Source organism: Cherax quadricarinatus, chromosome 86 (assembly GCF_038502225.1).
Source record: "Cherax quadricarinatus isolate ZL_2023a chromosome 86, ASM3850222v1, whole genome shotgun sequence".
NCBI lineage: Eukaryota > Metazoa > Arthropoda > Malacostraca > Decapoda > Parastacidae > Cherax > Cherax quadricarinatus.
Genome location: NC_091377.1, coordinates 11467167 through 11489671, shown reverse-complemented (window position 1 = coordinate 11489671; position 22505 = coordinate 11467167). Strand labels below are relative to the sequence as shown.

Here is a 22505-nt window from a genome sequence, read left to right as displayed (position 1 = left end):
AAGAAAGCATCAATGAGAAGTCCCCAGACATCATAGCAGTTACAGAAACAAAACTCACGGAGACAATAACAGATGCAATCTTCCCACCAGGATACCAGATCATGAGGAAAGATAGAAGGGGCAGAGGGGGAGGTGGGGTTGCTCTGCTCGTAAAAAACAGATGGAAATTCGAGAAAATGGAAGGCATAGATGAGACGGGAGAAAGAGACTGCATAGTAGGTACACTTCAGTCTGGGGAACACAAAGTGGTCATTGCAGTGATGTATAATCCACCACAGAACTGCAGGAGGCCAAGAGAGGAATATGAAGAGAGCAACAGAGCAATGGTGGACACACTTGCTGAAGTGGCAAGAAGAGCTCACTCCAGCAGAGCAAAGTTGCTGGTTATGGGGGATTTCAACCACAGGGAGATTGACTGGGAAAACCTGGAGCCACATGGGGGTTCCGAAACATGGAGAGCCAGGATGTTGGACGTGGTGCTGGAAAACCTCATGCACCAACATGTTAAGGACACTACCAGAGTGAGAGGGGAGAATGAACCAGCAAGATTGGACCTTGTGTTCACCCTGGGCAGCTCAGACATTGAGGACATCAAGTATGAGAGTCCCCTAGGAGCTAGCGACCACGTGGTTCTGTGCTTTGAATACATAGTAGAGCTGCAAGTGGAGAGAATAACAGGAGTTGAATGGGAAAAGTCTGACTATAAAAGAGGGTTGAAGAACTTCCTGCGGGAGGTCCAGTGGGACAGAGAACTGGCAGGAAAACCAGTAAATGAAATGATGGAATATGTAACAACAAAATGCAAGGAGGCAGTGGAAAGGTTTATTCCCAAGGGCAACAGTAACAATGGGAAAACCAGAACGAGCCCCTGGTTTACCCGACGGTGTAAGGAGGCAAAACCAAAGTGCAATAAAGAATGGAAAAAGTACAGAAGGCAGAGAACACACGAAAATAGGGAGATCAGTCGCAGAGCCAGGAATGAGTATGCACAGGTAAGGAGGGAGGCCCAGCGACAGTATGAAAATGACATAGCATCGAGAATCAAGACTGACCCGAAACTGTTGTATAGCCACATCAGGAGGAAGACAACAGTCAAAGACCAGGTGATCAGATTAAGGACAGAAGGTGGAGAACTCACAAGAAATGATCAGGAGGTATGTGAGGAGCTGAACAGGAGATTTAAGGAAGTTTTTACAGTAGAGACAGGAAGGGCTGTGGGAAGACAGCACAGAAGGGAACATCAAGAGGGAATATACCAACAAGTGTTGGATGACATACGAACAACCGAGGAGGAGGTGAAGAAGCTCCTAAGTGACCTTGACACCACAAAGGCGATGGGACCGGACAACATCTCCCCATGGGTCCTTAGAGAAGGAGCAGAGATGCTGTGCGTGCCTCTAACCACAATCTTCAACACATCCCTTGAAACTGGGCAACTACCTGAGAAATGGAAGACAGCTAATGTAGTCCCCATATTTAAGAAAGGTAACAGAAACGAGGTACTAAACTACAGACCTGTGTCTCTGACATGTATTGTGTGCAAAGTCATGGAGAAGATTATCAGGAGGAGAGTGGTCGAACACCTGGAAAGGAACAAGATTATAAATGAAAACCAGCATGGGTTCATGGAAGGCAAATCGTGTATCACAAACCTCCTGGAGTTTTATGACAAGGTAACAGAAGTAAGACACGAGAGAGAGGGGTGGGTAGATTGTGTTTTCCTAGACTGCAGGAAGGCCTTTGACACAGTTCCCCACAAGAGATTAGTGCAGAAGCTGGAGGATCAGGCGCATGTAACAGGGAGGGCACTGCAATGGATCAGGGAATACCTGACAGGGAGGCAGCAACGAGTCATGGTACGTGGAGAGGTATCACAGTGGGCGCATGTGACGAGCGGAGTCCCACAGGGGTCAGTTCTAGGACCAGTGCTATTTTTGATATATGTGAACGACATGATGGAAGGAATAGACTCTGAAGTGTCCCTGTTCGCAGATGACGTGAAGTTGATGAGAAGAATTAAATCGGATGAGGATGAGGCAGGACTGCAAAGAGACCTGGACAGGATGGACATGTGGTTCAGTAACTGGCTTCTCGAATTCAATCCAGCCAAATGCAAAGTCATGAAGATTGGGGAGGGGCAAAGAAGACCGCAGACAGAGTATAGGCTAGGTGGACAAAGACTACAGACCTCACTCAGGGAGAAAGACCTTGGGGTGACCATAACACCGAGCACATCACCGGAGGCACACATCAACCAAATAACTGCTGCAGCATACGGGCGCCTGGCAAACCTGAGAATAGCGTTTCGATACCTTAATAAGGAATCGTTCAAGACACTGTACACTGTGTATGTTAGGCCCATACTGGAGTATGCAGCACCAGTCTGGAACCCACACCTGGTCAAGCACGTCAAGAAGTTAGAGAAAGTACAAAGGTTTGCAACAAGGCTAGTCCCTGAGCTCAGGGGAATGTCGTACGAGGAAAGGTTGAGGGAAATCGGACTGACGACACTGGAGGACAGAAGGGTCAGGGGAGACATGATAACGACATACAAGATACTGCGGGGAATAGACAAGGTGGACAGAGATAGGATGTTCCAGAGAGGGGACACAGGGACAAGGGGTCACAACTGGAAGCTGAAGACTCAGACGAGTCACAGGGACGTTAGGAAGTATTTCTTCAGTCATAGAGATGTCAGGAAGTGGAATAGCCTAGCAAGTGAAGTAGTGGAGGCAGGAACCATACATAGTTTTAAGAAGAGGTATGATACAGCTCAGGAAGCAGAGAGAGGACCTAGTAGCGATCAGTGAAGAGGCGGGGCCAGGAGCTGAGTCTCGACCCCTGCAACCACAATTAGGAGACACACACACACTGCTGCAGCATATGGGCGCCTAGCAAACCTCAGAACAGCATTCGTACATGTTAATAAGGAATCGTTCAGGACCCTGTACACCGTATACGTTAGGCCCATATTGGAGTATGCGGCACCAGTTTGGAACCCACACCTAGCCAAGCACGTAAAAAAACTAGAGAAAGTACAAAGGTTTGCAACAAGACTAGTCCCAGAGCTAAGGGGTATATCCTACGAAGAGAGGTTAAGGGAAATCGACCTGACGACACTGGAGGACAGAAGAGATAGGGGGGACATGATAACGACATACAAAATACTGAAAGGAATTGCCAGGGTGGACAAAGACAGAATGTTCCAGAGATGGGACACAGCAACAAGGGGACACAGTTGGAAGTTGAAGACACAGATGAATTACAGGGATGTTAGGAAGTATTTCTTCAGCCACAGAGTAGTCAGAAAGTGGAATAGTTTGGGAAGCGATGTAGTGGAGGCAGGATCCATACATAGCTTTAAGCAGAGGTATGATAAAGCTCACGGCTCAGGGAGAGTGACCTAGTAGCGACCAGTGAAGAGGCGGGGCCAGGAGCTTGGACTCGACCCCAGCAACCTCAACTAGGTGAGTACAACTAGGTGAGTACACACACACACACACACACACACACACACACACACACACACACACACACATTAAACTACAGCATTAAACTACAGACCAGTGTCACTGACATGTATAGTATGCAAAATCATGGAGAAGATTATCAGGAGAAGAGTGGTGGAACACCTAGAAAGGAATGATCTCATCAACAGCAGCCAGCATGGTTTCAGGGACGGGAAATCCTGTGTCACAAACCTACTGGAGTTCTATGACATGGTGACAGCAGTAAGACAAGAGAGAGAGGGGTGGGTGGATTGCATTTTCTTGGACTGCAAGAAGGCGTTTGACACAGTTCCACACAAGAGATTGGTGCAAAAACTGGAGGACCAAGCAGGGATAACAGGGAAGGCACTACAATGGATCAGGGAATACTTGTCAGGAAGACAGCAGCGAGTCATGGTACGTGGCGAGGTGTCAGAGTGGGCACCTGTGACCAGCGGGGTCCCGCAGGGGTCAGTCCTAGGACCAGTGCTGTTTCTGGTATTTGTGAACGACATGACGGAAGGAATAGACTCTGAGGTGTCCCTGTTTGCAGATGACGTGAAGTTGATGAGAAGAATACACTCGATCGAAGACCAGGCAGAACTACAAAGGGATCTGGACAGGCTGCAGAACTGGTCCAGCAATTGGCTCCTGGAGTTCAATCCCACCAAGTGCAAAATCATGAAGATTGGGGAAGGGCAAAGAAGGCCGCAAACGGAGTACAGTCTAGGGGGTCAGAGACTACAAACCTCACTCAAGGAAAAAGATCTTGGGGTGAGTATAACACCAGGCACATCTCCTGAAGCGCACATCAACCAAATAACTGCTGCAGCATATGGGCGCCTAGCAAACCTCAGAACAGCATTCCGACATCTTAATAAGGAATCGTTCAGGACCCTGTACACCGTATACGTTAGGCCCATATTGGAGTATGCGGCACCAGTTTGGAACCCACACCTAGCCAAGCACGTAAAGAAACTAGAGAAAGTGCAAAGGTTTGCAACAAGACTAGTCCCAGAGCTAAGAGGTATGTCCTACGAGGAGAGGTTAAGGGAAATCAACCTGACGACACTGGAGGACAGGAGAGATAGGGGGGACATGATAACGACATACAAAATACTGAGAGGAATTGACAAGGTGGACAAAAACAGGATGTTCCAGAGATTGGACACAGTAACAAGGGGACACAGTTGGAAGCTAAAGACACAGATGAATCACAGGGATGTTAGGAAGTATTTCTTCAGCCACAGAGTAGTCAGTAAGTGGAATAGTTTGGGAAGCGATGTAGTGGAGGCAGGATCCATACATAGCTTTAAGCAGAGGTACGATAAAGCTCACGGCTCAGGGAGAGTGACCTAGTAGCGATCAGTGAAGAGGCGGGGCCAGGAGCTCGGACTCGACCCCCGCAACCTCAACTAGGTGAGTACAACTAGGTGAGTACACACACACACACACAAAACTTTCCCACTAAGAATATTTTTACCAATTAGGAAAGCCATTAAAGAGGAACCATTACTGAAACATCAAGTATTGGGAACAGTCTGCTCAATGTTCTTTCTTACACAATGTTCTTTCTTACACAATGTTCTTTCTTACACAATGTTCTTACACAATGTTCTTTCTTACACAATTTGAAGCCATGGCGGGCGAGTCGTAAAAGTCTCAAGCCAGTGTGTTAACACTGAACCAGCTGACTACAACATTCTTCCAACTACCTGGAGCATACCTGAAGACCTGAAGGGTGTTTCGGGGGTCAACGCTCCCGCGGCTCGGTCTGAGACCAGGCCTCGCGGTGAATCAGGGCCTAATCAACCAGGCTGTTACTGCTGGTCGCATGTAAACCAACGTACGAACCACAGCCCGGCTGGTCAGGAACTGACTTTAGGCGCCTGTCCAGCCCCTTCTTGAAGACAGCCAGGGGTCTATTGGTAATCCCAGTTATGTATGCTGGGAGGCATACATAAGGGGATGCTAACTTCCCTGCGGTATACAGAAATATAAATAGTTGGATGAATCTTATGAAGAGCCAGTTGGTCCAGTGGTTAACACACATCTGCGAGTTTTAGGACCCACCCGCCATGAGTTCAAGTCCTACCCGTTCCGTGGTTTCTCCCTACTGATTCCTTCCAATATGTTCTGCTAAACTAACGTCGCTCAAATGCTAAGGTAGATTATGTTCTGCATAACCAGGGACATTATATAATGTCAATAATATCAACCATCCCTGAATCAATGGGTGGACTTTGTAGATATAATGTTTATATTTTATTATTCATCGTGAGTGATGATAAATTCTGGGGAGCGAACAGCAAGCTGACAACCGTGTCGCCCATATGACAGTCTTTACAACACCGAAATTGTCTGTGACCAAGAGGACTGGTTGGATGCTTTCAGGGGGTCAACGACCCCGCGGCCCGGTCCAAGACCAAGGCTCCTTGTAAATCAAGGCCTAATCAAGTAGGCTGTTACTGTTGACCGCACACAGTCGAACGTACGAACCAAAGCCAGGCTGGTCAGGCACTGATTTCAAGTTGTACATGAATAGTGTACAATACCGAGAAGATTAAAAAAAAAATAGGCACGGTGAAGCGCACCGTGGTCTTGAAAACTACGGTGCTCTTCAACTTCAAGGCTCAGGGACTGATTACCTCGTCTTTTGTATATAGTTCTGTCTTCCCACTATGTCCTTCAGTTTGTACTGATAAAGCCACTAGATGACGAAACGTCTACAAATAAAGATACCCAGATATTGCACACATGTTTAATTCTTGACCGATTTCAGGAACATATCCAGTTTCTTCTTCAAGACAACAACCCCTCAAGGGAGGTTCCTTGACGCTGGTGAGGGGCTCTTGATCTAGGGAACTGAATCTGTGCTCCAGTTCCCTGAACTGACCCTGAATACCTCTCATCTACCCCGCCCCCACATACGCTGTATAATCCTACGGGTTTAGCGCTCCCCCATGATTGTAATAATTATTGGTAATTCCTCTTATAAAGGAAGGGACGGGTGTTTGTAAGTCTCAGACCTCGGACATTCTTCATGGTTCATCGTTTTCTGCCAAAACAATACACAGGTAACCCGCACATAGGAGGGAAAAAACTTAGTTTATAGTCCAAGTCGGACCCAAACGTCGTCGTAAGTTACATTCTCCCATGTGCGGGTTACTTGTGTATTGTTCCAGTCACGGTATTGTGCTTTTTTGTTCTGCCAGAACACTCAATCATGCCAAGAACTGGTGTTAATGTGTTATATAATGATAATATTGGTTAACTAAAGTTTAACTACCCTAAAACTTCTGAATTAGAATAAATGGTTAAAAAAAAAGTTAGGAGAGGTGGTTACCAATAATATACTAATGGGTAACGATTTTCTAGTTTTTAGTTTAAAAAACACACTGAGAGGTGTATATCTCAGTGTATATACATTGAGAGGTGTATATCTCAGTGTATATACACTAAGAATTTAGCCCCCTATTTTCGGTATTATTCTTGACGGGGGGTAAACAATACATGGGAGCTTTAACGACTCTGGTGCAGTCGACAGCCTAAATTTAAGCTCCGTGAACCAACCAGGCTATCTCCGGCAGACCAGCCACAGGTCATGTGACAAACACTTGCGTCAGGAAACACTACTCTTCTTTTCTCAAAAGAAAAGCAGCAGCAACGGGTTACCTTGAGGAGTCGCGTGAGCTTCGAATCCCTGTAGTTGACATATTTGGCACGCCCTTCAGCTAAAGCATTGATGCAGTTTCCCAGGGCTAGCAGGGAGCGGTTGATGTGGGCACCTTCCTGCAGTCTCTTACCCTTGTTCTGAGGGGAAGACAAATACTCAATTACAAGGCAGTAGAAGTAGTAGCAATCACAGTAGTACTAGTAGCCGTAGTAGCAATAATAGTAGTCCTTGCAAAATTTGCTGAGTACTTGGACCACATAGGTCACTCTGCTTTCAAAATATATGTAGTTGCTTGTGTTGGTGTATATGTAGGTTATTCGTGTGCCCAGGCACTGTAAATGCTGCTGGCCCTGAGAACCCAGCCTGGTACACTAACCCACCTGGGTTTGTTGGGCACGCTCCGAGCCAGCCAGGTCGACCATGAAGAGTCGACCATTTTTGACTTCCTCGCACTCCCCTTTAAGGTCAGACCGGCGCACGTTGACCTGTGGAGGAGACAATCTTGTAAAAGTCAAACACTGACAGACACCCTCGTAAAAGTCAAACACTGACAGACACCTGGTGGTACACCCACCTGCAGAAGAGCGTGGCTACGGGAGGAGGTCTTGTTGGCAGCTGTTGGTTCACAGGTCCTCTCCTTGTTGCCCTTAGTGAGCAGCTTCATGACCTGTAATGGTAGGGCTTGTCAGGTAAGTCTTAAGTAAATTATTACATGTCAGCCTGGTATGACAGCTGGGAAAATAAAATTGGTGGGTTGGACAGGAGCACTGTCTTGGAAGACAGTGCTCCTGAGGGTGCTAGTATTGTCCTGGAGGTCAGTGCACCAAAAGGAGATAGTGACCCTGGTGATGAAACAGGTAAAGACAAAGCTATTCAATTTATAGAGGTACAAAATAGCGATTCTGCTGGAGATGGAACAAAAGAGGATGATGCTTCAGTGAATAGTGTTGACACATTACTAGCATAAACTGATGGAAGTACTGATGTCCACACAAGGGCGATAGGTAGAGGGGAAACAGAAAAGAATGTACAAGCAGCGAACGCAGCTACAAAAAATCCTAGCAAACAAAATACCAATCTATGCAAATTTTATGCATTGGGTATCTGCAGGCATGGTATATCTGGTAAAAGAGGTGGGACATGCGCCTTTGAACATCCCAAAAAATGCCGCACTCACATGACAACAGGAGGATGCAACTCTCCTTCCTGTGACTTATTTCACCCCGAAGTGTGTCACTCCATGAAAGAAAATGCTACAGCGTATACTGCCTGGCACATCATCTAGAGGGGACAAGAAGACACACGCCAGCCAGACTATGGGAAACAAAAGAGGGGAGCCACAGTCTCTCCAGAGAAGGTATTTTAGTGCCAGGAAGGGGAAAAAAACTGGCATGAAATAACAGAAATCTTACACCAACTGAAAACACTTCTGGAGTAGAGGCACAGTCACTGGCCTCCACTCCAGAACAACAGATATTAGAGCCAGCAAATAAACCCCCACTCCCTAAACTCCACCAATATAACGACATTTGTCTTTGCAAACATACAGGGTCTAAAGCAGTCAACAAACAACAAAATTCCTTACATCAAGGGACTACTCATGGAGTCAAATGCAATGTCTGCAACTTTCACAGAGACCCACATAAAGGATCATTTTGATAACAAAATATGGATCCCAGGTTATAACCTATTCAGATGTGACAGACTAAACAGGCAACAAGAGGGGGGTTGGCTTGTACATCAAAGAGTTGCTCATTTACTCGGAACTACTAAACACCTCAAATGATGTAGTTGAAGTTTTGGCAGTAAAGACTGAAAACCAAAACCTTGTCATTGTGGTTGTATACAAGTCTCTGGATGCAACTTCCCAGCAATTCCAGGAACAGCTTTTGAAAACTGACCACTGTCTGGAAAATCTCCCAACTCCTGCCCCAAACATCTTGCTACTGAGAGATTTCCACTTGAGACACCTAAAAAAGAGGAGTGTAGCAAATAATGTTTTAGCAGAGATCACCCCAGCAGGCAGCTCAGATGAAAATTCACACACACACGAACTATTAATCTCTGCACCAAATTAACCTTAAACCAGCAAATATTAGAGCCTACAAGACTAGAAAATACGCTGGACCTCATCTTCACTAACAACGACGATCTAATAACGTAATATAACCGTATCAAGGACAATACACTCAGATCACAACATAATAGAGATACAGACATGTAAGCACAGGGCTCCTGACCAGCAAAATGTGATCAGTCATGAGGGTGTTTTCACAAAATTCAACTTCAATAACAAAAACATACAATGGGAACAAGTCAACTATGTCCAAAATGAAACAAGCTGGGAAGATATCCTAAACAACATGGATCTGAACTTTTGCCTAGAAAAAATTAACTGTGGCACATTCTATTAAGAAAAAAAAAGAGAAGATGTAAACTAGAAACAGAGACGCTCCCTATACAGATGAAGGTGAAGAGTCACAGAGCTGCTGAAAGGGGTCAATATAACTGAAATACGAAGGGAGGCACTGGTCAGTGAAACTGCAAATATCGAACTTAGGCTGAAGGAATCTTACAGGAAACAAAAATCGCAGAACTAAAAGCCATAAAGGATATTGAAAAAAATACCAAAAAGCTTCTTCTCTTATGCCAAATCTAAGGAAAAAACATCCAGTATTGGGCCTCTGCTTAGGCGGGATGGAACATACACAGATGATAGCCAAGAAATGTGTGAGATACTAAAGTCTCAATACAACTCAGTGTTCAGCGAGTCGCTGCCCAGACAAAGGGTTGACAATCCAATTGAATTCTTTATGAAGGAGACCCAAACTTTAGTCATCTCCAAAATATCTCTGATATCCTAACACCACAAGACTGAAAAGGCAATAAATGTCATGCCCATGCACTCTTCCCCAGGCCGACTCATGGAACTACTTGTTCATCAAGAACTGCAAGAAGTCCCTGTCACGTACGTTCAGCATTCTATGGAGAGGGAGCATGGACACAGGGGTCATCCCATGTGAGGGAAAAGTTCAACAGATAGGAGTAGCGAGCTAGTATATGGTGACGATAGTTTGATTGCCAGCCTGCTTGTTAAGGCAGGGTCAGTGTCTAGCTCCCGCTATCCCCCCCCCTTTTCTCCACCAGGAAAGGTGACGTGTGGGGCTCCGACCAAATGGATAATCACTTGACTCACAGCTCCCAGCACAACTGTAAGTAAAAGCTTCTGCTCCTATTCTAGTGGATATATTGGTTAAAAGCTTCACTTTTAACCAATTCTAAAACTTAGTTCATTCTGCCTTGATTTCCAGGTTTTGCTCTTAAATCCTCACCATTCTTTTAAGTGCCTAACACTTATCATGGAGAGAGATTTCTTAAGCAGTGTGTAACTTTTGTCTGTTTCTAGCTTGAAATGTCAGCTTGGGTCATCTGGCAACCAAAGAAACAGTGTTAAAGGAGACGAACTTCACATGAGTTCTGGGACGTCACTTTTTATCTACGTACCTGATGAGTGTAGCCAACCCCAGGCAACTACCCCTCATCTTTGCAGTGGTGAAAGACCTGCGTTCCTATCATCTTGGCGGATTATTCAAGGCTGGAGACACTGAGGAACTAGTCGTTGGGTTGTCACTCAACAGCTGTGACCCCCCCCCCTCATCAGCAACGGCTACAATTTCTACAAGGCTCGGTGTCAACATCAACCAGACACCCCAGTCTAACTGTATATATTAGCGTTGAATTCAAATTTCGTTTTTATTTCATTTTTCATCTTTCACGTAGGATAAAAGTTCATATTTAAATGTTTTATATTTTCAATTATAACAATAAAGTGTTTATATATACATGTTAATATTCTTTTTCTATTCATTAATTTTCCTAAGCCTTGGTAAGACCTACTTAAGATCTTACAGGGCTGAGTAAGCCTTCACATCATACACTCACTAAAAACAACAGACACAGCCCCACTCTACAAAGGTGGCACAAGAGCAGCTGCAAAGAACTACAGACCGATAGATCTAACTTCCCATATCATAAAAATCTTTGAAAGGGTTCTAAGAAACAAGATCGCCAACCACCTACATACCCATCAGTTACACAACCCAGGGTAACACGGGTTTAGAGCAGGCTGCTCCTGCCTGTCCCAGCTACTGGATGCTGTAATAGCACACAAAATGCGTGATAAAGGAATAACAGGAAAAGTTGGTAGATGGATCTATAACTTCCTGACAAACAGAACACAGAGTAATAGTAAAGAGAACAAAGTCTGAGGCGGCTACGGTGAAAAGCTCTGTTCCACAAGGCTCCCATTCTATTTCTCATCCTCTTATCTGACAGAGATGTAAGCCATAGCTCTGTGTCTTCCTTTGCGATGACACCCGAATTGCCATGACAGTGACCTCCATCGAAGACACAGCAAGACTCCAAGTGGACATCGACCAAATCTTCAAATGGGTCACTCACAACAATATGAAGTTCAATCAAGAGAAATTTCAACTAATCAGATATGGAAAATTTGAGGAAATTAAAACTATCAGGGTGTACAACAAATTCTAACCATACAATAGGGCGAAAAAGTAATGTGAAGGACCTGGGAGTGATAATGTCAGAGGATCTCGCCTTCGAAGACCACAACAATGTATCTACCACATCTGCTAGGAAAATGATAGGATAGATAATGAGAACCTTCAAAACTAGGGACGCCAAACCCATGATTCTCTTCAAATCGCCTGTGCTCTCTAGGCTGTAATACTGTTGTACACTAACTGCCCCCTTCAAGGCAGGCGAAATTGCTGACCTGGAGAGTGTAGAGAGAAGTTTCACGGCACATATATGTACGATAAGGCACCTAAATTACTGAGAACGGTTGAAGTCCCTTGATTTGTATTCCCTGGAATGCAGGTGAGAGATACATGATAATATACACTTGGAAAATCCTAGAGGGACTAGTACCAAACTTACACATGAAAATCACTCCCTATGAAAGCATAAGACTCGGCAGGAGATGTAACATTCCCCCGATGAAAAGCAGGGGCGCCGCGAGTACACTGAGAGACAACACTAAGTGTCTGGGGCCCAAGACTGTTCAACTGCCTCCCAGCATACATAAGGGGGATTACCAATAGACCTCTGGCTGTCTTTAAGAAGGCTGTGAATAGGTACCTAAAGTCAGTACCTGACCAGCCGGGCTGTGGTTTGTAGTCAGTTTGCATGCAGCCAGCAGTAACAACCTGGATGATCAGACCCTGATCCACCACAAGGCCTGGTCTCAGACCGAGCCGCGGGGGCGTTGGCCCCCTAAACCCTCTCCAGGTATACTCCAGGTAATCAAAACTAAGCGCTAAACCCACAATGTTCATACAGCACTGCAGGGCAGGGTGTGTGCTTGATTACAGACTAGTGAGGGTGGAGAGAATAACAAAGGTAGAGTTAGAAAGGGTTGTGAGAAGTGCTAAAGGAAGTACCATCAAAGGTTGTGTAATAAATCTGTCAAAAAGTCAAAGAGGAAGTCTGTGTCAAGGATGGGGCCGTCAGCGAGGAGGGAAGATAAACCAAGGGTGTTAGAAAAGTGACGACATTGGAGGTTTACAGGGTATTACCTGAATATTAGACAAGTAATTTGGCTGGTATAAGTGGAACTTAAGTCACAGTAGGTCACAGAACTATTACTCAATGCCCACTTCATCACCACTCACAAAAAGCTAGACCTAATATTAAATTAACAATTACAATATTAAACATAAATACCAATATGGGTAAATTATAAACTAATGTGGACTGTATATGATTAGGCTTGCTGGGTACATAGAATAAAATTATTGTACATAAGTTCAAATAGTGTTATTAGAAAATAAATTCGTATTACCACTTACCATTTACTGTAGATGGATCACACTACAACACCTGCCCGACAGATCACACTACAACACCTGACTGACAGATCACACTACAACACCTGCCTGACAGATCACACTACAACACCTGCCTGACACCTAGACCCTACACTGGCCAGCTACACATCTAAATGAAAGGATTAATGGTGCACATCCCTGTGCGAGTGATGGCGTATTCCTTATCTTACGCCATTCACACAATTCTTGAGGTCCCACAAATTTTGTCCCAATTCTTCAACAGGGCACATTAAGATGGGTTCCCATTACAAATTCAGGTCGAAAAATCCCAATCTGGCTTGGAAGACGTCGAATTATTAGCTGAATTTTCCACAACAAGCAGTGTTCGCTGCATACCCTCCATCACAAATTTCTTGAAGGGTCAAATCATTATTTTAATATATAATTATATTATTCAAATTTAGACATGCTGAATTCAGGAAAATTTTCCACAAATTCTGCATGCTCGGTCACAGACAGGAGTACAATAGAATATAGCAAACTGAAATTAGAACCTGACAATTTTCAGAGTGAAACTGGGCACGTCTCCAAGAGATACCCGTGAGTAAGACGTGTGTGCCCAATGCGAAGATGGGAGAGCATAGTCTCCCAACCATGTCACCTCCCTCCTCTTTCTACTAATTAATTCTGGTATCTCTCCTTCCAAGTTTTTAACAGTTATTTCTTTCCATTGAGCTTCAAGAAATTCATTATATACGCGAGGCCTCGGGGGCGTTGATCCCCGGAACACCCTCCAGGTATACCTTAGCTCCCGCTTTTGTACTCTGGTTTGCAGTGTGCTTCTTGCCTCTCCCTCTCCCCCCCCCTCCTCCTTTTACCTAACGAATTTGAACATGTTTGCCTCCATGCGTCCGTCCGTATACCAACTTGTCCAGCCGTGTCCATCCCTCATTGTACTCACCAAGGAGGTCGAACTTTCATGTTGAAGTGTTTACTTCACTGAATAAATTATAATACTTCGATTTGTCTTCTAATATGAAATAAAGCCACACAACAATGTGATTATGCAAGGTAGAAGACTGTCTGCCAGGTGGCTGAGTTCACCGGGTAGCTGGGGTTGCCAGGTGGCTGAGTTCACCGGGTAGCAGGGGTTGCCAGGTGGCTGAGTTCACTGGGTAGCAGAGCCTGCCAGGTGGCTGGGGTCGACCAGCTGACGCAACAGGTGGGGGAACCAAACAAACAAGGTTACCCGGACAACCCGCCTCACCTCAGACTTCCACAAAGTATCGAAAAACTTTAAGTACTCTTATATATACATGTAATATAATTTTTTTGCCAGAATTTTTAGTAATCGTCGATTTATTAAGCAATAGTTTATAGTGATATTTAAATAAAAGGTCATCTGCTGGGTCTTCAATATTCCTGATATAATTTTTTCATTACAAGCTTCGTTCCGATTCTCATTTGAAGATTTAATATTTCAGAGAGTAATATTGATATTAATGGTTTAAAAACGATGGACTGAACACTTCCCAACAAGACTGAGGGACTGATCACCTCAAACTTCCTCCTGTCTTCCACCCTGGAGGGTTAGCCACCCAGGATAACCGAAGAAAGTCAGTGCTTCATCAAGAACTGTCTGTTATTTCCATTGTCGTCCTTTAATCTTGTCCCCCTACGATGCCACCCACACCAGTCAACTAACACCCAGATACCTACCTACCTACCTACTTGCCAGGTGAACAGGAACAGCTGGTGTAAGGAAACACTACTACTACTACCACCACCACTAGTGAACATCGAAATGGTACCTCACTAGTATTCACCTCACTCTGAGCCTTTATATACCCTCTGTGTCCATGTATTGTTTGTAATGGCTTGATAAAGCTCCTGGAGAGCGAAACGTTGCCACAATAAATGTCACATTAGTTGCACTTGTGTCCTTTTACTTTACATATTGTCGGTAATTCTACCAACTTTATTACAAACTAGGATTAGTTAGAGGTATGGGTTTAGAAATGATAAATAATGAGTATGGATATATTGACTTATGCTCTGATATTAAGAACCTTAATAGTAACTGTCATGGAGTAACTCTGGGTAATGATAATTTCAGAAATTGTGTAAAAACAAAGATCAATATGAAAAATGTGCAGAAGAAAACACGTATGATGGTATTTTATGCTAACAGTCGAAGTGCAATAAATAAAATTAATGAACTACGTTTGGTAGCATGTGCTGGGAACTTTGATATCATTGCATTAACTGAAACGTGGTATGATTTAAAGAGTCGGGATATGACTGCTGAGTGTAATATTCAGGGATTTAAGTTGTTCAATGTGGATAGATGTAATGGGAAGGGGGAGGAGTTGCATTGTTTGTTCGAGAAAATATTAATTGTTGCATAAAAACAGGTATAAAAATAGATGGAGCAGTAACAGAATCTGTTTGGGTAGAGTTTGTAGAGGGTCAAGAAAAACTAATTCTAGGTGTAATATACCGACCTCCAAGCTTGGATCACGATGAAGATTGAGACACTTATGCAGCATATGGGAATCTTTATTCAGGAAACGTTTCGCCACACAGTGGCTTCATCAGTCCAATACAAAGAGGAAGGCGTAAGGAGAGGAGGAGAATGAGGTAATCAGTCCCTCAACCTGGAGTCGATGTGTTCAGTCCATCAATCTTGTAGAATGTACATTCTACAAGATTGATGGACTGAACACATCGACTCCAGGTTGAGGGACTGATTACCTCATTCTCCTCCTCTCCTTACGCCTTCCTCTTTGTATTGGACTGATGAAGCCACTGTGTGGCGAAACGTTTCCTGAATAAAGATTCCCATATGCTGCATAAGTGTCTCAATCTTCAACTTGTCGGTTTTTCAAACCATTCATCACAACAATTGGATCACGATAGAGGGAGACTTGGTAGGTATTGTATACCATTTAGAGGGAGACTTCTTTGGGACGAAATTGTTAGGGCTTCTAGACACAATAACAGTCATAGTAGGGGACTAACTTTAGTCAAATTGACTGGAATTCTTTGACAGGTAATCTCGAGTCCAGTGACTTTATGGAAACAGTTGAGGACTGTTTTTTGAAGCAGTGCGTAACAGAGCCTACAAGGGGTAATAACTTGTTAGACCTGGTCTTGTCAAATAAGGAAACACTCGTAAATATGAACACATATGCAGTATAATGTGATCCTATATTGACTACGTTTCGCCCACACAGTGGGCTTTTTCAAGTCAAACAGAACTACCTGGGGTGGAAGGAACGCGAGTATTTATAGTCAGGACTATAAATACTCGCGTTCCTTCCACCCCAGGTAGTTCTGTTTGTGACTTGAAAAAGCCCACTGTGTGGGCGAAACGTAGTCAATAAAGGATCACATTATATTTCATTATGTCGGTATTTTATACCATTTATTTCCTTCACTCGTAAATAATCTGGAGATCACTGAAGAGCTTGGCGCAAGTGATCACAAGTCCATCACTTTTAGCATTAACTGGGAATGCAAGAATAATGATAATACAGTAAAAATCCCTGATTTCCGTTCTGCCGATTATAATGGACTTAGTCACTTAGGGAACATCTGTCTAATTTTGATTGGGGTTATCTAGCTAATGATTTTATTGGCGATGATCATACTTATGATTATGAAGGGATCTGCTTTTATGATTGTTTTCTTAATAATGTACACAGTGCCCAGAGTATATACATTCCCCAGAGAGAAATTAGGTCTAATAATAACGATCCCAAATGGGTTAACAGGAGGCTAAAGCATCTATTAGGGGAGAAAAGGGGAATTTATAGGCGCATCAGAAGAGGAGAGGTTAACCTTACTGACCAATATGTTCAGCTTAAAAGAGAAGTAAAAAAGGGGATTAGAAAGGCTAAACGTGACTATGAAATTAGAGTTGCTAGTGAATCAAAGACTAATCCAAAGGGGTTCTTTCAAGTGTATAGGACGAAGGTGAAGGAAAAAGTAGGACCTCTGAAAACTGGGAATGGACAGCTGACGGATAATGAACTGGAAACGTGTTCCTTATTTAATGATTACTTTTTGTCAGTTTTTACACAGGAAGATGTAAATGAGATTCCAGTAATTAACAATTATTTAGTTCCTGATGAATTTAAATTAACTAATATTACTGTCACGAGGACATGGTTATTAAACAGATAGACAAACTGAAGCAAAATAAGTCCCCGGGACCCGATGAGTTGGTAGGTAAGACACATAGGCAACAGTTAGGCAACTTTATTCCGAAACGTTTCGCCTACACAGTAGGCTTCTTCAGTCGAATACAGAAAGTAGGCAGGAACAGTAGAGATGTGAAGACGATGTAATCAGTCCATCACCCTTGAAGTCGTAGAACTTGAGGTTGTCAGTCCCTCGGCCTGGAGAAGTTCAGTTCCATAAGTCAGGAACTATCTGAAGATCAAGCGCCAGTGCGGAGACTTAAATACTGTCGGAAGGAGAGGTGCAGAGTAGTAGTAGTAGTAGTAGTGAGAATGTAGCCACTGAGAGGTCAGGTCCCTCTCAGATCCAACAGTTCTCAATTGGAAGGGTTGTCCTTAGGTCTTCGTCCAAAGGTTGAACAAGTGTTAAGAATTCTTTGCAACAAGATCCCATGATGCTGCAGTGTCTGACAGTTGTGATGGGATCTTGTTACAAAGAATTCTTCAACACTTGTTCAACCTTTGGAGACCTACTTCGACTAGTGGATGGTACCACTATGACCCCGCCTCCGCCTGCTTCACCTCACTACAGTATATAAGCCACGTCTACGGCCCTATGCTGTACATTCTACAAGATTGATGGACTGAACACAGCGACTCCAGGCTGAGGGACTGATTACCTCATACTCCTCTCCTTACGCCTTCCTCTTTGTATTGGACTGATGAAGCCACTGTGTGGCGAAACGTTTCCTGAATAAAGATTCTCATATGCTGTATAAGTGTCTCAATCTTCAGCATAACTTGATAAATGAATCTCAGCATGGATTCACGAGAGGTCGTTCCTGCCTGACAAACTTGCTGACGTTCTTCAATAGAACATTTGAGGCAGTTGACAGTTGCCTAGTATGGGCCAACAGGCCTGCTGCAGTGTTCCTCCTTTCTTATGTTCTTATGTTCTTATGAAACGTTTCGCCTACACAGTAGGCTTCTTCAGTCGAGTACAGAAAAGTTGATAGAAGCAGAAGATACTTGAAGACGATGTAATCAGTCCATCACCCTTAAAGTTTTGAGGTGGTCAGTCCCTCAGTCTGGAGAAGAGCATTGTTCCATGGAATGAAACAATATGGAGATGAAGTGACAGGATGGAGCACTTATATAGCGCCAAGAGGTGAGACGTAGGTCACTAGAAGAGGTAAGAACTCAGATGCTGGGAGGTCAGGTCCCTCTCAAATCCAGCCGTTCTCACTAGTAGAGGTTGTCGAAGTTGATTGTAGGTCTGTACCAAGATACCCTGAGATACCCTAGTGAGAACGGCTGGATTTGAGAGGGACCTGACCTCCCAGCATCTGAGTTCTTACCTCTTCTAGTGACCTACGTCTCACCTCTTGGCGCTATATAAGTGCTCCATCCTGTCACTTCATCTCCATATTGTTTCATTCCATGGAACAATGCTCTTCTCCAGACTGAGGGACTGACCACCTCAAAACTTTAAGGGTGATGGACTGATTACATCGTCTTCAAGTATCTTCTGCTTCTATCAACTTTTCTGTACTCGACTGAAGAAGCCTACTGTGTAGGCGAAACGTTTCGAAATAAAGATACCTAACTGTTGCATATGTGTCTTACCTAACAACCTGTCGGTATTTTATACCATTTTAATGTTCAACCATGAAACGTAAGTTAAAGACACCATGTGGGTCACTGGTACCATGAAAGGTAAGTTATAGATACCATGTGGGTCACTGGTACCATGAAAGGTAAGTTATAGATACCATGTGGGTCACTGGTACCATGGCAGGTAAGTTATAGACACCATGTGGGTCACTGGTACCATGGCAGGTAAGTTATAGATACCATGTGGGTCACTGGTACCATGAAAGGTAAGTTATAGACACCATGTGGGTCACTGGTACCATGGCAGGTAAGTTATAGACACCATGTGGGTCACTGGTACCATGGCAGGTAAGTTATAGATACCATGTGGGTCACTGGTACCATGAAAGGTAAGTTATAGACACCATGTGGGTCACTGGTACCATGAAAGGTAAGTTATAGATACCATGTGGGTCACTGGTACCATGGCAGGTAAGTTATAGACACCATGTGGGTCACTGGTACCATGGCAGGTAAGTTATAGACACCATGTGGGTCACTGGTACCATGAAAGGTAAGTTATAGACACCATGTGGGTCACTGGTACCATGAAAGGTAAGTTATAGATACCATGTGGGTCACTGGTACCATGAAAGGTAAGTTATAGACACCATGTGGGTCACTGGTACCATGGCAGGTAAGTTATAGACACCATGTGGGTCACTGGTACCATGGCAGGTAAGTTACAGACACCATGTGGGTCACTGGTACCATGAAAGGTAAGTTATAGACACCATGTGTGTCACTGGTACCATGGCAGGTAAGTTATAGACACCATGTGGGTCACTGGTACCATGAAAGGTAAGTTATAGATACCATGTGGGTCACTGGTACCATGAAAGGTAAGTTATAGATACCATGTGGGTCACTGGTACCATGGCAGGTAAGTTATAGACACCATGTGGGTCACTGGTACCATGGCAGGTAAGTTATAGACACCATGTGGGTCACTGGTACCATGGCAGGTAAGTTATAGACACCATGTGGGTCACTGGTACCATGAAAGGTAAGTTATAGACACCATGTGGGTCACTGGTACCATGGCAGGTAAGTTATAGACACCATGTGTGTCGAACATCAAAATGGTATACAATACCGACAGGTTGGTAAGTAAGACACACAGGCAACAGTTAGGCAACTTTATTCCGAAACGTTTCGCCTACACAGTAGGCTTCTTCAGTCGAATACAGAAAGTAGGCAGGAACAGTAGAGATGTGAAGACAATGTAATCAGTCCATCACCCTTGAAGTCGTGTGTGATGAAGTCGTAGAATTTGAGGTTGTCAGTCCCTCGGCCTGACTATGGAACTGAACTTCTCCAGGCCGAGGGACTGACAACTTCAAATTCTACGACTTCAAGGGTGATGGACTGATTACATCGTCTTCACATCTCTACTGTTCCTGCCTACTTTCTGTATTCGACTGAAGAAGCCTACTGTGTAGGCGAAACGTTTCGGAATAAAGTTGCCTAACTGTTGCCTATGTGTCTTACCTACCAACCATGTGGGTCACTGGTACCATGGAAGGTAACTTATACTACGTATGATAATCGTACTTATGTGTACCTGTGCCTAAATAACTAACTTACACTGCTAACATGAAAGCTAAATTATACAGCATGTGGGTCACTGGTACCTTGAAAGCTAAGTTACAGATAACTTTTGACACAGGCAGCCAAGTGTCTGTAGGCGAACACCCGTTGTGGACAAACCAATACCACTCCAAAGAGTACAACTCTGAGAACAACGAGGCGAGTGTACACACACACACACACACACACACACACACACACAAAACTAATTTTTATTTCTTTACATAATATACAATATTATATTAAATTATTAAATACCAAAAAACGCCACTAACATGCCAGAGCATTTCGCTCAGACTAATACTGACACTTACCCACTACTTAAAACTAGACATAACATATTAACTAGACATAACATATTCACTGTTTTAATGATTTTGAGGATTATAGATATTAAAAACAATATTATACTGTAAGTGACAATGATAATGTGGATACATAATGTTCACATATTTATCTGATGTTGGGATATGTTAGGGAGTACTTGAAGTATACTGTACTTACTTGGTCTAGCTTCCAGCAATAATAACTATCGACAAAGTTACGAAGGTATTTTTAGAAGCACCAGAGAAAGCTTGCCTCAGTACAATATTAATGTGCAGGTCCCGTCCACAGTGGGAAGTATTGAACTGCAATATCTTCAATATTTCTGTGTTCTTAAAACTCTTCTGCACTAAGTGAAGCTGAAATGACGAAAGTGTTCTCACCTTATGTTAGTGTTGTAGTACATCTTGCAAGACTCTTGTTTTATCTAAATATAACTGGGTACACTGTGTGTGCTGCTACCCGACCCTAAGACAGTTACACAGTGGGTACAGACACTATCTGCTGCAACATTATATTCTGTCACACAGGATATAATGTTTAACATTTATTTTCTGTGTGATGGAAGGGCTGTGGTGACGGGGAAAGGAAGGGAAAGGAAACTGAAGGCTTAGGGACCAATAGTGGAGTCGTCGACACTCGTGTCGAACTTGCTGTGGTCGATGGTGTTCCATCATTGCTGGAAACATTGGAATAACATTTTAGAACCAGATATTGTGTCATGAAGAATGGTATGGTAATACCGACAAGAAGTGGAAAAAAGACACGTACAGCTGTGTACATACATTTCAACACAGAGTCATGACACGGGATGACTACGGCAGCGGCACCAAGATGAAACTAAAACACATATGCAACATCTGGGTATCTTTATTGTAGACGTTTCGCCATCCAGTGGCTTTATCAATACAAATTCCAGGACCTAACTTGAAGACAGTAGAACTATATACAGAAAATGAGGTAATCAGTTCCTCAACCTTGGAGTTGGTGCGAAGAGCACCGTAGTCGTGGAGATTCTGAAGCAGAAGCAAGGAGCCTGGCGCTTTTATACTAACGTCAGGTGGAAAGGGGACGTGTAGCAGACGAGGGCATAGTCACTGGTAGGTGGGAGTCCCCAGTGGAAGTAGGTCCTACTCAAAGAGATGGGTTAGTTGTAGTAGCAGTTGTCGTAGTCGTAGTAGTCTCATGTCTTACTTCTGTTACTTTATCATAAAACTCCAGGTTTGTGACACAGGATTTGCCTTCCATGAATCCGTGCTGGTTGTTGTTTATGCTCTTGTTCCGTTCCAGGTGCTCCACCACCTGTGTGTGTACTCACCTAGTTACCTAGTTGTACTCACCTAGTTGAGGTTGCAGGGGTCGAGTCCGAGCTCCTGGCCCCGCCTCTTCACTGGTCGCTACTAGGTCACTCTCCCTGAACCATGAGCTTTATCGTGCCTCTGCTTAAAGCTATGTATGGATCCTGCCTCCACTACATCGCTTCCCAAACTATTCCACTTCCTGACTACTCTGTGGCTGAAGAAATACTTCCTAACATCCCTGTGATTCATCTGTGTCTTCAGCTTCCAACTGTGTCCCCGTGTTGCTGTGTCCAGTCTCTGGAACATCCTGTCTTTGTCCACCTTGTCAATTCCTCTCAGTATTTTGTAAGTCGTTATCATGTCCCCCCTATCTCTCCTGTCCTCCAGTGTCGTCAGATTCATTTCCCTTAACCTCTCCTCATAGGACATACCTCTTAACT

At 43.9% G+C, this 22505-nt stretch overlaps 1 protein-coding gene across 1 annotated transcript in view; it reads right to left on the bottom strand.

Annotated features, from left to right (window-relative positions):
- The window catches only part of LOC128703084 (kinesin-like protein KIF19), a 295621-nt gene that overhangs the window by 135696 nt on the left and 137420 nt on the right, over nucleotides 1-22505 (bottom strand). The window contains exons 6-8 of the mRNA XM_070103638.1: nucleotides 7739-7831; nucleotides 7545-7649; nucleotides 7164-7301 (exon numbers count right to left, since the gene is read on the bottom strand). Coding sequence (XP_069959739.1) covers nucleotides 7164-7301; nucleotides 7545-7649; nucleotides 7739-7831 — 336 coding nt within the window. The remainder of the gene's footprint in view (nucleotides 1-7163; nucleotides 7302-7544; nucleotides 7650-7738; nucleotides 7832-22505) is intronic.